At 38.0% G+C, this 15137-nt stretch overlaps 1 protein-coding gene across 1 annotated transcript; it reads left to right on the top strand.

Annotated features, from left to right (window-relative positions):
- Window positions 1–860: 860 nt before the first annotated feature.
- nxf1b (nuclear RNA export factor 1b) lies at window positions 861–14740 on the top strand. Its single transcript, XM_039693948.2, has 21 exons — window positions 861–1074; window positions 2402–2630; window positions 2718–2883; window positions 3025–3108; window positions 3209–3313; window positions 3507–3584; window positions 3671–3740; window positions 3835–3923; window positions 4137–4244; window positions 4326–4435; window positions 7777–7813; window positions 7971–8042; window positions 8125–8180; window positions 11228–11335; window positions 11424–11482; window positions 12108–12223; window positions 12304–12346; window positions 12425–12494; window positions 12586–12768; window positions 12854–12914; window positions 14264–14740. Exons 1-21 carry the CDS (start codon window positions 1041–1043, stop codon window positions 14300–14302), a joined length of 1917 nt encoding a protein of 638 aa, XP_039549882.2. The 5' UTR covers window positions 861–1040; the 3' UTR covers window positions 14303–14740.
- Window positions 14741–15137: the final 397 nt, after the last annotated feature.

Below are 15137 nucleotides of genomic sequence, written 5' to 3'. Positions count from 1 at the left end.
TTTCCATTTTATTCATATTTCTTTACATTCCTCTGCACTGTGATTGTTATACAAAATATTTAATGTGGCTTTAGCAGGTTCGTTTAACCTCTGGGGATATTAAAAATTATTTTGTTTCCCCACTTTTAATTATTTTAATGCTAATGTCGAAAATGCAAAACATATTGTAAGAGAACCATGTTACATATTGTGGAAAATAAGTTGAGGACACAGAAGTATAATTGATTTGGGGATAATATTAAAACAAAAATTATTATTTTAGACCATTTCACAAGATGTAAACAACACTGGTCCAGAAACACTTCCTGTTTCAGTTTGTAACCGTTTTCTTTATTTCACATGTAAAGAAAAAATCTTAAAGATGTAAGATGTAACTTTTTGATTCAGTTTTAAATGTTCTGTTGGTTGTATTTTATCCCAGCTTTTATGTAGTGTTAAAAAACTGAAACAGGAAGTGCTTCTGGACCAGTGTTGTTTACATCTTGTGAAATGGTCTATATACAACAATATTCCAATTCTACATGGAATACTAATACTACTAAGTAAGGATAGTTTTTTATATATATTTATTTCATTAATATTCAGCACTATTTGTTCACTCTCTCCAAATATTCACTATTATATCTGCTTTATTCATGTGCAAAGGTTTTTTTGCATATCAGTAGCTTATTATGGAACAGAAGAATGTTTATATTTTGCTCTATATTTCTTTGATGTTTGTTGTGTTTATTTAATAAAACTAAGACTTGAAGCAATCGTTTCCCATTGTCTTGAATAGGTAGTCACTCATTTGCTGTCACTAGGTGGCAACGATGATGTGTTGTGTAAATATTCCTCTGAGCATTCGAAGAAGAATCTGGCGCAGCTGCAATTGGAGACGGATTCTTATCACAAAACACTGTCAAGAAAGGATCTCCTCTGATCTGACAGGAGTTCAAAGCGTTTATCTTAATTTCTTTTGATTTCGTTTTATACACAAAAGTAGGAAAATAACTCGTGGAAATCCTATATTTTTAATAGCAGCACAAAAGCCTTTAAAGATGGCGACAGCGGACGGCTCGCGCTACTATAATGGTAAGTTTGAGCCGTTAGCAAATAGCAAAAGTGCTTGTGTCCATTTAAATTCTTTAGCAACAATTATGTTTAGGTAAGATTATCCGCCATCTTATTCGTCCCCAAAAACAATTTTGTACCTCTCTGGGGTCTGTTGCCGTGTAACGTTACTCTACCATTTACATAAGTTACCACTAGCCACCTAGCTTTTGTTTATGTTGGGGCGTAATGTGTTTTTGTTGTTAGAATTTAGTTTTGACTAACAATAAACGCATTGTATCTGTTGATTTAACCGCATTTTGCGTTTTAGTTTGGGGATTTTGTTAAGGAAAATTGAGCGAGGTGAACTGGATCTGACCGCGTGTTGTTGAGGTCATGTTGAACTGCTGTGATATTTTAGCGGAGTTTCCATACGTGTTTTTGTTTATCAAATTTGATACATAAGGCTTTTTGGCGTGTATATCGTTAGTTATCTAGTGAGAATATGCAGTTCATATTCGAGGAGGCGATAAAATAATTTCTCACGAACAGTTGTCACTCCATTTCTCCCAATATGTCTTCTTGTCTTCATTTGTGTAAGGGCTCAGTCGACTTCTATAGAAAGCTTCCAAGTTACCAAAACATATATATAATATGTAATGAAGATATAACCTAGCAAATATTTATATTTGAATATATTTTATTTCATAACAACATCGCTACTGTCCTCAATTAAAAAAAAATGTCAAGACGAGCACATTGTAGGCTACTAGTGTGTGTTCTGTCCAGTTTTCCAACACACCATTTCTTTTTTAAAATATGACTTTTTCAAAGGTGGACAAAGTACAAAACTTACTTACTTGAGTAAAAGTACAGATACTGGTGGTTTGATGTCAGAACCCAATGTCAGATCAACATCTGATGTCGGGTTTCTGAAGTCAAACCGACTACTCGTTTCTACTTTCTACTCAAGGACCTTGACAGAAATGTAGTGGAGTAAAAAGTATGATATTTGTCTTTCAAATGTAGTGAAGTCAAAGTAAAAGGTTTCAAGGAAAAAATAATGCTCAATTAAAGTACAGATACACAAAAAGTGTTCTTAAGTACAGTACTCAAGGAAATGTACTTTGTTACTGTCCACCTCTGGACATTTGCAGCATTAATTCCAGGATTTATTAGCTGTTGGGGGTATAGCTGTGCTATTTAGAGTGAAATTATTTTTTTGTTTCTATTCCAGCAACAAAAATGATATTTTAGGTAATTTCCAAGCAGTGACGCATTTGCACTCTTTTGATCAGTAGTTACGACACGTTGCCCGCATGTGTTTAAGACTTTCACACCTCTGACTCTTACATCTTGCATCCTTCAGAGCACGATGACCGTGTCGGTGGACCAAAGCATCGCAATCGTAAAGGCAGAGGCCCTTTCAGAGCCCCCTTGTACAGCGATCAGATTTCTCGGCCAAGGCAGCGAGGCGGTTACAGTGGTGGTGGTGGAGGAGGAGGAAGTGGCCCTGGTCCCCGGTCGAGACTGCATGATGATGATGGGGATGTGACCATGATGGAAGGTCCTCAAGACAGCGGTTCCCGGGGCAGATAGTAAGCTTGTGTGATACATGCAGCATACTTATACATATTTTCTTATGAAACCATCACGGTACAACAGTCAAGATTTTATACTTTCAGCAATCCTTATGGCCGGCCACAGAATCGCCGCGAGGAACGCAATCGCAAAGGTGGACGAGGTGGTGGCGGCGGAGGTGGAAATGAAGATAGAGGTGGCAATCGATATGGAGGCAGAGTAGGTGGCAGTGGTACTGATGGAAGTCGCAAGAACTGGTTTAAAATGACCGTAAGTACATTAGACAATAGTAGCACATGAATTAAGTAGTTATTAAAACCTTAGGATTTACTTGAAAGCTTGTTTTTGCTTGAAAGCTTGTACTTGTTTATGACCTAATGTCATTGTGGTTGTATTTGTATCTGACCACAGGTTCCTTTCGGGAAGAAGTACGACAAAGATTGGCTTCTGACTTCACTTCAGAACGAATGTTCTATGCCATTCCAAGCAGTTCAGGTAAGCCTGCGATAAAATATATTTCCTCAGCATGCCATTGAAAATGTACCGATATGTAAAATTGCTAAAATCTGTTCTGTCTTGTCATTTTTGGTCATAGTATCACACTGAGGGCGGCAAGGCCCAGTTTTATATTGAAGACTCCACTACTGCTAATGCCTTGTTTAAAGTGTCACGGAAAATAACAGACAAAGATGGATATAAGGTAAAAAAAAAAAATGCTTTCACTAAACCTGATGCCATTTCCATAATCTTTCAGTGTTTGATGCATTTAGTCAGCATTCTAATTATATTTTATATTATATTATACGTTTCATCTGCAGATCTGTGTAATTTTTTTATTTTTTTTTATCATTGGTTTGACAATCTAATTGAGTGTTAATCTGTTGGATGGATAGGTGACTCTTGTTATGAACCCCTGCCCACCACCCACTTTGAACACTGATCTGAAGACCTCGGATCTGGAGCATTTGAAGGTGAGTTATAGTTACCTTCAGAAGCCTTCAAAAGGATTTTCTCATTAAATTTATTAGCGCGTAATATACCTGACTGTCTTCTGCAGCAATGCATGGCCAAACGCTTTGACGGATCACAGCAGGCTCTAGATCTGAACAACATCAGAGTCGATCCAGGTTTGACTTGTATACAGTCTTTTTCCAAAATTAAACATTTATTCGGCTTGGCTTGTTGTGGGATGTTGCTCAAATTTTCATCCTTTTCTGGCAGATTTGGTTTCTCAAAATATTGAGGTCACTTTAAATAGGAGGAACTCCATGCTGGCAGTTATCAAAATAATTGAGGAGAACATTCCTGAGGTAAGAAATGAAATTTTACATGTATGATTGCTTTTACATGTATGATTTCTAAAAAGCTCAACAGGCATGTACTACATCCATTTTAAAGGGTGGGGATGATATGACAATTATATTTGATATTACAGTTTTAAAAACCCCAAATGTTTGAACAGTAGTGTAAATGAACTCTACAGATGCAATTAAATCTTTTTTTTTTTTTTTTTTAATTCACAGCTGGTTTGTCTCAACCTGAGCAACAACCGGTTATACAGGCTGGATGACTTGGCCGATATTGTCAACAAGGTTCCCAACCTGAAGATTCTCAATCTGTCACACAATGAGGTACGAGTATGCTGTCTGTTACCTATAGATTTACCTTTTCCTGTAGTCTTCTTAGTCATGCGTCATTGTGTCATCTTTTAGCTGAAGACAGAGAGAGAACTTGATAAACTGAGAGATCTGAAGCTGGTGGATCTCTCATTGGAGGGAAATCCTATGTGTGGCCACTTCAAGATTCAGGCCGACTATGTCAGGTTAGTCTTCTCAATTGTTGGTTGTCTGTTGAACATAAATCAAGAAAAATACTATATGCAAGTACACAAATGACTTTAAAAAAAGCAAATGTGCTTTTACATTATACTCAGCAGTAACAAGACACTCTGCCTCAAACTATAGAGGTTGATATTAAAGAGAGAAATAGTTTGTGCTCATGTCCACTAAAGCACTCTGGCAGCACACATGTTGTATACAACACATACATGTTGCATCACATTTTGCAGTGTGACCAATTTAGGACCACACCAACAAAAAATCTAGCTTGCCCAGTGTCTGCTTTTACGTACTTGAGTAGAGTATGTTTCAGGCCTGAAATAAAATCTTTGAGGGTTTGTGTGGTTGTGCGCTCATGGACATGAAAGCATGCATATGCATGGACATTGGTATCAATACGCAAAACAGTTAACAAAAACGGTGTGCATTTTATGCACCGATTATTAATAGCTTAATTTGAGACAGACATATAATGTGTGTTGAACATTAAAAGTACACATTTCATTTTATTTATTCTGTAGGAATAACAATTGCCTGACAGGAAGCTGATGTGACATTTTGTAAGGACATTCTTTGTAGAAAGTGTCCTTTTTTAAAATATCACACTTGAAAACAATAAGCTGTTTCTTAATAATTGTCCCTAATCATTGCATGTTATTCTAAAGAAAAAAACAATCCCATCCGCCAGAGTCATTCAGTCCTGTCTGTAATATGCAGGTGTATTAACTCTTAACCAGTGAGCACTTGGTTATTTTCCACTAGTTCCACTATCATCAGGCATGTGATAATATTTACTTGTTCGTGTTCCAGTGGCAATCCACTAAGCAGCTTAAAAACTTTACAAACCAAGTTTGTCAACACCTCTGCTTCTTTTTTTTATGGTTCTTCACACACCTGCTTTTTCATTCGTGCCCCTCACCCACTCTTTTCTCTGGTCCCACCTGGTTGTCCCTGTAGCTTTTAGCACAGAACACGCCGATTGTCTTTTTAGCATATTATAGCGTTTTAGCACATTGCAAATTTCATTATTTTTAACTTCAGTTGTTAATTCAATTTGAGCAGTAGCTTCATCATGTGACCTCCCAGAATGCCCATGGATAAGTTGGCATAGAAGGATGGAACATAATCTTGGAGATGATGCTCGATTAAGCACATTTGTGCTCCACCTTTCTAAAATGCTGGCACCCTCTTCCCTCCACCCACCCTGCACATGTCTGACACCTGAAGTACTGCTGATGCTGTTGGCCAGTGAGAGGCTGGTTAGCCAGAGACGGGTAAGATCCCACCTCATGATTACGGGACAACCTAAGGCAGGCACAGCCGCAAAACTGGCCACAGCCAACGTTTCGAAGATGAAGATTGATCACCGAAGATGGAGAGTTGTTCGTGAGGAGATGCCATGGGTGGAGAAGGAGAGGGAAGGTTTTTAAGAGAAACCTTGAGCCAAGCACTGCTCGGAAACATGAGCTCTGCTGCATATTGCAAAATGAATAATGAGAGTAGAGGCAATTCTCTCTCTGTTTCTGTATTCAAAGGTGGAGTATAGTTGGTCAGACTGACCACTTTCATGATCCTCATCCTAGAGCACGTTGGAGGAAAAACGTCAAAGACAAAACATTGAGAGGAAAATACTGGAGGAGGATCACAGGAAACAAGTTTCAAATATCAAATATCTAAAGTCCAAATTAGACCATATAGGTAATAGAAACGTAAGGTGTCTGGGCTCAAATATAGCTTTAATTAATTGTTTGAATAAATACCCTGCTGTTCTTAAATTTAATAGAAGGGTCCAAATTAACTAGGCCATAAAACCCATACACCTTTATACGGTTCATTTATTTGATCATATAATGATCTGTTCAGAGGCTCAGGGTTCAACTCTTTATTTACATCTGAGCTCTTTTATTAACTCCCACTCTTTTGGTGTGGTTTCTCACTGTCTTCTCTGTGGCTAATCTATAAATTTAAACCTCTCCAGTGTTCAAACACTTATTATCGGCTGCATTCACTCACAATTAGGTCTATTATAAATTTATTTTTTTGTTTATTTTTTCCCCCCTAAATTCTTAATAGCTACTCGTATCATATTTGTCTTAATGTTATCTTGAGCAGCCTGGCTCTGCATCATTCTTTCGTAGATATTGAAGCACGCTATGAACAAGCATTTTAGTTAACTCAGCGTGCCACTATTTGTCGATCTATATATCAGTGCCTGATGATATTTAATTAAAAAAAAAAAAAAACAGACCCCCATATAGTTTTACCAGTAACAACACACAAGTATTACCAGAATACAGGGAGTCATATCTTGTCCAAGCACATTCAACTAAAACCTTTCCACTGGGCACACTTCCTAATTGTACAAAAAAAAAAATCACTTGCTGCCTGCCTGACTGATTGATTGAATGGTGTGAATGTTTACCAAACTCTACCCCTCACAACACCCCACTGCCCCCATCGTTTGCCAGCCTGCTTGTGTCTGTGTTTCGGCCTGTAGGGGGCACCAGTGGTGAGTATTGTGGATGGGTAAGTACCATATGCCGGGGTGGGAGGGAGTTGGGGCAGGGCTGTGATTGGCTCATTGGTGGCATGGCTCAGATGCCCATGTTTTTTTTTTTTTATTCTCACAAGTACAGACAAACTTGCTCAAGTATTCAGTAACCCTTCACAACTTATTCAAATTAAAACGAAATGGTTATTGTTTTTTGGTGTTGGTTTAAACTTGGTTACATACACTACTGTTCAAATGTTTTATTCCTAAAAGGTTTCATTAAACTTTTATTCATCAAGTACACATTAAATTGATCAACAGTAAAGACATTTTTAATGTTACAAAAGATTTCTATTTCAAATAAATGCTGTTCTTTTGAACTTTCTAATGATATTGTGTTTTGCCAGAAATGCATCTGATTTCAACAGTAATGATGCTGAATTTTCAGCTTTCGCATCACAGAAATAAGTTACATTATAAAATATGTTCAGATAGAAAAGTTGTTTTATGTTGCAATGTTTCAAAATATTACTGGTCTTACTGAATCAAAAAGATCTAGTCTTTAAAAATTGTACCGACTATAAACTTTTGAGCAGTAGTGTACATAACGTTTTGTATGAAAATAAATTCACAGTATTGCAATATCTCAAGCCTGATGGATAATTATCTGTAAGTAAATATTTCTCTGATTGAATACACTCTTTACCTATTCATCCTGCACTTAAGATGGCCTGGCTAAAGTTTTGGAGTGTTTTTATGTGACGGTTTTATTGGCACCTGTGCAGTTCGTACTAACCTTGTTTCTTTTGTTCTGTCTTTGTGATTGTTGGACAGTGCCATACGGGAACGATTCCCCAAGCTGCTCAAACTGGTAGGAAATCCACAGTGTTTATCTGTTGGTGTAACCCAACGCTATTTGTTTGAGAACAAGTGTGGTAATCCATAATAATTGAAATGTTATCGCATTCGCTCATTGGCTTAATTGTATATTGGACGCTTTTTTTTTATGTTCATTGTTTAAACGACAGGATGGACACGACCTTCCGCCTCCCATTGGTTTTGATTTAGAGGTCGCTCCTGCGACTCTTCCTCCATGCAAGGTTTGGTCTAGATCTGTTCTTCACTTTGAGACGCCCATATTTGACTTTCATACTTAACATCTCACATTTACTTTGTACACAGCCTAGCTACTTCTGCTCTGAAGACATCAAGAACATCATCCACTGCTTCCTGCAACAGTATGTATTTTTTTGGACTTATTGAGAACTCCGGCGCAAAATGAACCTTTGGTCTAATTACACATTGTTACCTAGTCCAGTGTTTCCCAACCCTGTTCCTGGCGGCACACCAACACTGTGCGTATTCTTTGTCTCCCTAATCTAAAACACACCTGATTCATTAACCCATCTGATTATGAGCTGATGAGTTGAATCAGGTGTGTTTGAAAAGGGAGACATGTGCTGCGTCCCAATTCGCTTACTTATACTACACCCTAAAAGTATGTACTCTTTTTGTGAGGAAAAAGTACATACTTTTGAGTGTGTAGCAAAAGAGTAGGGAAGCTTTGGGACATACTATCACGTCATCTTTAACGGGCAGCTCTGTCGCGTGCTGGGTGGATCCTGTCATCGTAAACTGCCCTGTCAATCATCTTTTCACAGTTAAAATCCTCCATTCTATCCAATTTTATTTCCTACCGTTTCGAAGAGCACGTTCATCTGCCAGTTGTGGGTCTTTCGTGCTCTCCTCGTGTTTGCAATTTGAACATAATGATGCATTTAAAACGTAACGGCTAAACGTGTCTTTACAAAAGTTCACAATGCTGCTGCAAATGCAATATAATGTGGACAACATTGAATAAATTCATTTTCGTCAGGTTAGATACTGATAATTAATCACTCAAAGCTCTTTGTCGAAACCTCTCTACACAACCGCGGGGACTCGCGCGTCCTCCGTATCGACTACGTGTCTGTAGTTTTTTTTTTTAACACTTTTTACTCGTGTTTGTAGTTCTAACCGAATCCTCGCCCAACGCGCAATGGTTTGTGGGCAATATCAGCCGTTAGAGTGTGCATCGATCTACACTTCGGATTCTGGCCGGAAAAAGTAGACCATCCGGGTATCTTTGAAACACTCATTTCAACATACTACGATTTGGGGGACGTACTAATTCTATTTTCGAATACTATATAGGACGGATAGTATGCGAATTGGGACACAGCAAAAGAATACGCGCAGTGTTGGTGTGCCGCCAGGAACAGGGTTGGGAAACACTGACCTATTCAACCGTTATCTGAGATTTGTTTCATGATAGCCGAATGTAAATAGTTTTATCTCTAAAAACAGTTTAGCCTATAATGCTAGTATAACGCAAGTATGTATGGCATAGAGTAATGACAAATAAAAATCGCTTTTTATTACCACTAACAAGGCTCAAAATAGCCCCACACTAACACGGTAGCATAATAAGGGTCCCTACATTCAAACCGAAGTATTGATAACTTTGTCAGTGTCCATACAGTTTAATAAGAAGATATTTTATACATACAGTCAACTTCGCGAAAACAGGAAGAAGACATCTTTGAAAAATAGTCTCTACCAGTCGATCTACGAACGCCGATCCTAATGCGCTGAACTGTGCAGAATCTCATATGGTCTGTGTTTTTCGGAAGAAACACAAACACGAACCATTTTCTTCTCTTCAGTATACACGTAGCCTACTGTTTGCGCTCACCTCATCACCTTTTTCACATCTCACCAGCACACTTAGATCGGCGTAGGGATGTATAAAATATCTTCTTATTAAACTGTATGGACACTGACAAAGTTCTTACCACAGACAGTGGTTAGTGTGGGGCTATTTTGAGCCTTGTTAGTGGTAATAACAAGCGATTTTTATTTGTCATTACTCTATGCCCTATATACTAGCGTTATACTAGCATTACAGGCTAAACTGCTTTTAGAGATAAAACTATTTACATTCGGCAATCATGAAAACAAATCTCAGATAACAGTTGACTAGGTAACAATGTGTAATTAGACCAAAGGTTAATTTTGCACCGGAGTTCTCCTTTAAAGATGAACTGAACTGAAAAATATCGACGTTGAAAACGTGTTGTTTATGACAATTAAAAGTAAATTACACTAAACATTTTTTAAAAATATATATTAATATAACTTTTTTAAGCAACGCAAAATTGCGCTTGTTAGCGCTGGCAGTTCCGATGACGTCACTGGCATGGTAGGACCCGCGGAACGCCATAGACAACAGCTGTAGGTCCTGTACACAGACGAAAATGAGCGCTTTTAACGGCATGGATTACGCATTTGAGCCCGTGAGGGACAGGCCGGTAGTGTCTGACTACCACCACATGGAGGACGATCAGTTTCAGGCTTCACTTGCAGTACAGCATCGTTTGGGGGAAAGTGACTGTGGGCGCGAGCGCTGTGGAGCATAGACACTGAACGGAGACGATCTGTTGCAGAGAGGTCAACATGGACATTTATTGATCGGCGAAAAATGCATCACCATGCACCGTTCATTTCGGATGCTGTTCGGTGAGAGAAACGTGTTGAAGGAGGCTATGCTGTCTCTAATGGATGTCCGAGCTGAGACGCTGGACCGCCCCATAAGTAGCAGGGTATTTTACGAATAGGTGACGGCTGGGCTAACTTGTTAGACTTTTCTCAGATTGTTTAGATTAACAGCGTACTGGCAGTTCACTCTATGGGCGAGGGTGCATTTAGGAAGGAGAATCCCATTCTTTACAGTGAACTATACATCAGGGATCTTTTCCCCCTCACCCGAATATCAAGGATTCGAGTAACGTTAACGTGATGCATTGAACTTGTAACTTGTGTAAATAAAACATTTCGTGCATTGTCAGACGTTTCATGTACTCATTGACGAAAGTACACATCTCTAAATAGTGTGTCGCTAAAAAATCTGTTTCCTCAGCCATGTCAGCGCACCTCAGACTGTTTACAAGCTACGGCTGTTCTGCTGGTGCGGGTAGGCAACGGAGTGGCTTACCATGCCAGTGACGTAGTCGAACGTTGAAATCCAACATGGCGGCGCCCGTGTAACAAAAACAACACTTTCAATGTACCATTTTATCCCTTTTAACAAATTCTGCCATTTTAAAAATTGTACCAATGAGAATAAATAAAATACATCTGTTATATCACCTTTTCTCAAATTTCAGTTCAGTTCATCTTTAATAGATACATGTAGGTTAGAACTAATGAATTCAGATCTAAATGTTTACCCTCTATCACCCTCCAGGTATTACAGCATATATGACTCGGGAAACAGACAGCCCCTGCTGGACGGCTACCATGACGGAGCAACTTTCTCCCTCAGCATTCCCTTCATCACGCAGAACCCTTCAAAGTACAGTAGACTTTCTCTATGCTATCATCGTCATCATCACCACTATTGACTTCTACTAAACAGCGAGTGTTAATCTTTTTGTCCGCAGAAGCAGTTTAGGGGAATACCAGAAAGACAGTCGCAATATCAAGCGGATGAAAGACCCCAGTAAGTAATTGTTGAATAATCTAAAAATCTTTAGAATTTCTGTGGGTTGGTTTTTGCAACATCAAGGTGTGATCACATTTTGGGATGCTTTCTGTTAGTATAATGTGTTGTACCAACTTGAATACTAGTGAAACTTGGACGTCTAATTTGTGCCGATAGTTCATGAACTCGTTCATATTTTGGGCGAACGTTAACGTACTGTATTACTGCCTGTTTTACTGTATTACTGTTCATTCAAGTGTCTGTGAACGAATGCACGCTCTCTCAAAATGTTGAAAATATTCAAAAATACCAGTTCACAAGTGGAAAATATTATTTTCCTTATCATGTGAATGCACCATGAGTACCAAACTCTTATAACAATCACCTGGTTGCGCTGTCCAAGGCAGAAAGTTCAAAGAATACACAGAGAACATGTCTCACATAATGATGTAGGAGAGAGAGAAAAAAAAGTATATAGATAAAAAAGTACTAGTATAACTTGTTCTGACAACTGTTTCGACATCACATAAAACTCCCGATTGCACATTGCCTAGTTCTGTTGAAATAACTGGATTTTGCAGAGCAGCTGTAAATGTGACCACACCTTTTGCTTGTGTCCTGAATTCTGCCATTTTTCTTTCAGCTACACGGTTTCGTTTGATTAAACACACACGATTAAATGTGGTGGCTTTCCTGAATGAACTCCCCAAAACCCAGCACGACATCGCCTCCTTTGTTGTAGACGTCAACACCTACACAGTGAGTTAAACTTGCAGTTCAGTTTGCTGGTTTTATATTTCACATTCAGATTTGCAGTTCTAATTGCTTGTCATTTCCAGGCTACACTGTTGGCATTTACAGTCAGTGGAGTTTTCAAAGAAAGTAAGTTCCTCTATCTAAAATGATTGATTAGAGTACACAACCTCATTTATTTATTTTTTCCCGCTTCTCCTTTTTAAGTGGATGTGAAATCCAGAGAATCATATAGAGCGTTCTCTCGAGTATTCATTGCTGTTCCTGCCGGAATTGGGTAAGATCTCAGTTACAAAAATCTAATATTTTTGCCTTAAAAAATGTGCCATTGGTCACATCATCATTGTAACCTATTTTCAACTTTTCAGTCTGTGCATCGTGAATGACGAGCTGTTCGTTCGAAACGCCACTACAGAGGAAATTCGCCGTGCATTCGTTGCTCCCGCCCCCACACCGTCCAGCAGCCCCGTGCCCACTCTGTCCGCCCCCCAACAAGAAATGCTTGCTGCCTTCTCCCAAAAGTCAGGCATGAACCTAGAATGGTCTCAAAAGTAAGGACTAAAATACTAGATCTAGTCTACTAGATATCGCTCTGTGGTGACAGCTTGTTAAGGTCAGACTTGCTTGTTATTTCAGGTGCCTACAAGACAATGATTGGGATTTTGACAGAGCTGCTCAGATCTTTACCGGCCTGAAGGTAAGCCGGCGTCCCTTTCTCATGGTTCACAGTAGGCTTGCCGCGATAGACGGTGTTGACGGTGTTACCGGTTTTAAGCCCCATCACCGGTGACATCACTTTCCCACCGTGACACCGCAATGTCTTGACTTTTTTTTTTTAAAGTATTCGTTTTTGCTAAAATATTTATTTGAATTAATTAAAAATAATAATTTTCAATTATTTAGTTGTGAAGAGAGCATTATAATTAAAAATGAACTGCGCAACGCGTGCCGTCACGTCACAGATCAGCAAGCATCAGGATTCCATTTAGCGCGTGTGGAGACGAGAACGAGTCAAATTACAGAAAAGCAAGATAATGGCGGAAGATTTGGTGTCAAAACGCAATGCAAAAGCGCCTGTTTGGCAATATTTTGGCCAATATATATTAATGTTAATAAATGCCAATTTATAGTGTTTTACTTTTTTTTAGAGTGCTGTCATTTATGTAGGCTAAGGTCCTTTTTAAAGTTTTTATTTTATATTCGTCTCTTTTTATTTGGTTTTATCTTATTTAAACTTTGTTTAATTTATTTAGGCCTATTTTGTTTTCTTATTCGTTAATAAACGTTTTATTTTTTTTGGGCCCACAGTTTGCCGATTTTCACTTTTTTCAGCCTATGCATGGGGTTATTTTTATTCGTTCGTTATGCTAATAAAAGTTCTGTCTATATTTTATTCGTTTATTATTCTAATAAAAGTGCTGTCTAAATAAAAGTTTATTGTCAGCGAGTTGTTTTTTTTGTTTTTGTTTTTTTTTGTCCATTCCAGCAATTGACGCTGAATTGCAATTGACGCTTATTTCGAAAGTGAAAGTATGTCATTTATGTAGGCTAAGGTCCGTTTTGAAGTTTTTATTTTATATTCGTCTCTTTTTAATTGGTTTTATCTCATTTAAACTTTGTGTAATTTATTTAGGCCTATTTTATTTTCTTATTCGTTAATAAACGTTTTATGGTTCTTATTTGTTTGGGCCCACATTTTGCCGATTTTCACTTTTTTCAGCCTATGCATGGGGTTATTTTTATTCGTTCGTTATGCTAATAAAAGTCTATAAATAAAAGTTTTATTATCAGCGAGTTGTTTTTTTTTTGTCCATTCAAGCAATTGACGCTTATTTCGAAAGTGAAAGTATAACGCGCACGCATTTAAAAGCTATTTAACCCCCCCGCCCTGCCCTCCACGGTGACACCGGGATTACCGGTGTTGTCACACGTCGATTAACCGGTGGGAAATTTTCCTCACCGCGGCAACCCTAGTTCACAGTAAATCTTCTAGAACAAAGGATTATGTGTCCTGCATTCATCTTACAAGAGTCTTTTCTCTTACAGGCACAAGGAAAGATCCCAGATGTTGCATTTGTCAAATGAGTTATTGCTGAGGATTTTATGGAAACTCTGAACCACAAGGTGCCTTCCTAATTCTGTTCTCCCTAATTATGTCCTCCCATCTAAAATAAAATGTGTCATTATTATTTTTTGGTCTTTTTATTTTCCCTGTATTTTTTTTTTGTTTTGTTTAAAAGTTATACACAAGTATTTAAAAATAATATGGTAATAAAAGGTTTACAGAGCATTTGAGACGGAAAAAAAATGAAGAGAAAGAGGGTGAAAAACTCAGGAAGGCACCAAGACCAATTTTTTTCCCACTTTTTCTTTGTGAATACCCACCCTCCCCCAAACCAACTTTGTGGTTCAAGTTTTCTGCAAGTTTTAACTGTCATGTTCAGTATAGGACAAATATGGCAAATAAACGATGTGTTTATTGTTTGTGTTTTGTAAAATAAATATTAATGATGATCTTATGAACTAGACTGAAAATTGTGTTTTACTGTGACTACAGCTAAGGAAAATATTAAAGAGCCCCTATCTTAGCATTTGAAATGTTCCTATTTTTGTTTTAGGAGTTCCCAAAAACAGTTTAACATGCATGCAAGGATAAAAAAACACTTTATTTGTCTTATAATATGCATTTATTTTTAACTGATTTGCTTACCGACTCCCAGATGATTCGTACGACTCATTTTTCCAAACCACTCCATTGCGTGACGCTAATCGGCGGTGATTGGTCAGATGACAGACCCAGTCAGTTATTGTTTGTTAGCATATAACGTATAAACATATTGATAAAGCACTGCAGTACTACAAGACGCTCTATTCTTTATGACAACTCCAATAACGGCGACAAACATTTCACATTTAAAAA

This window comes from Pimephales promelas, chromosome 19 (assembly GCF_988280905.1).
Source record: "Pimephales promelas chromosome 19, fPimPro1.hap1.1, whole genome shotgun sequence".
NCBI lineage: Eukaryota > Metazoa > Chordata > Actinopteri > Cypriniformes > Leuciscidae > Pimephales > Pimephales promelas.
This window is presented reverse-complemented; position numbering and strand designations above follow the sequence as displayed.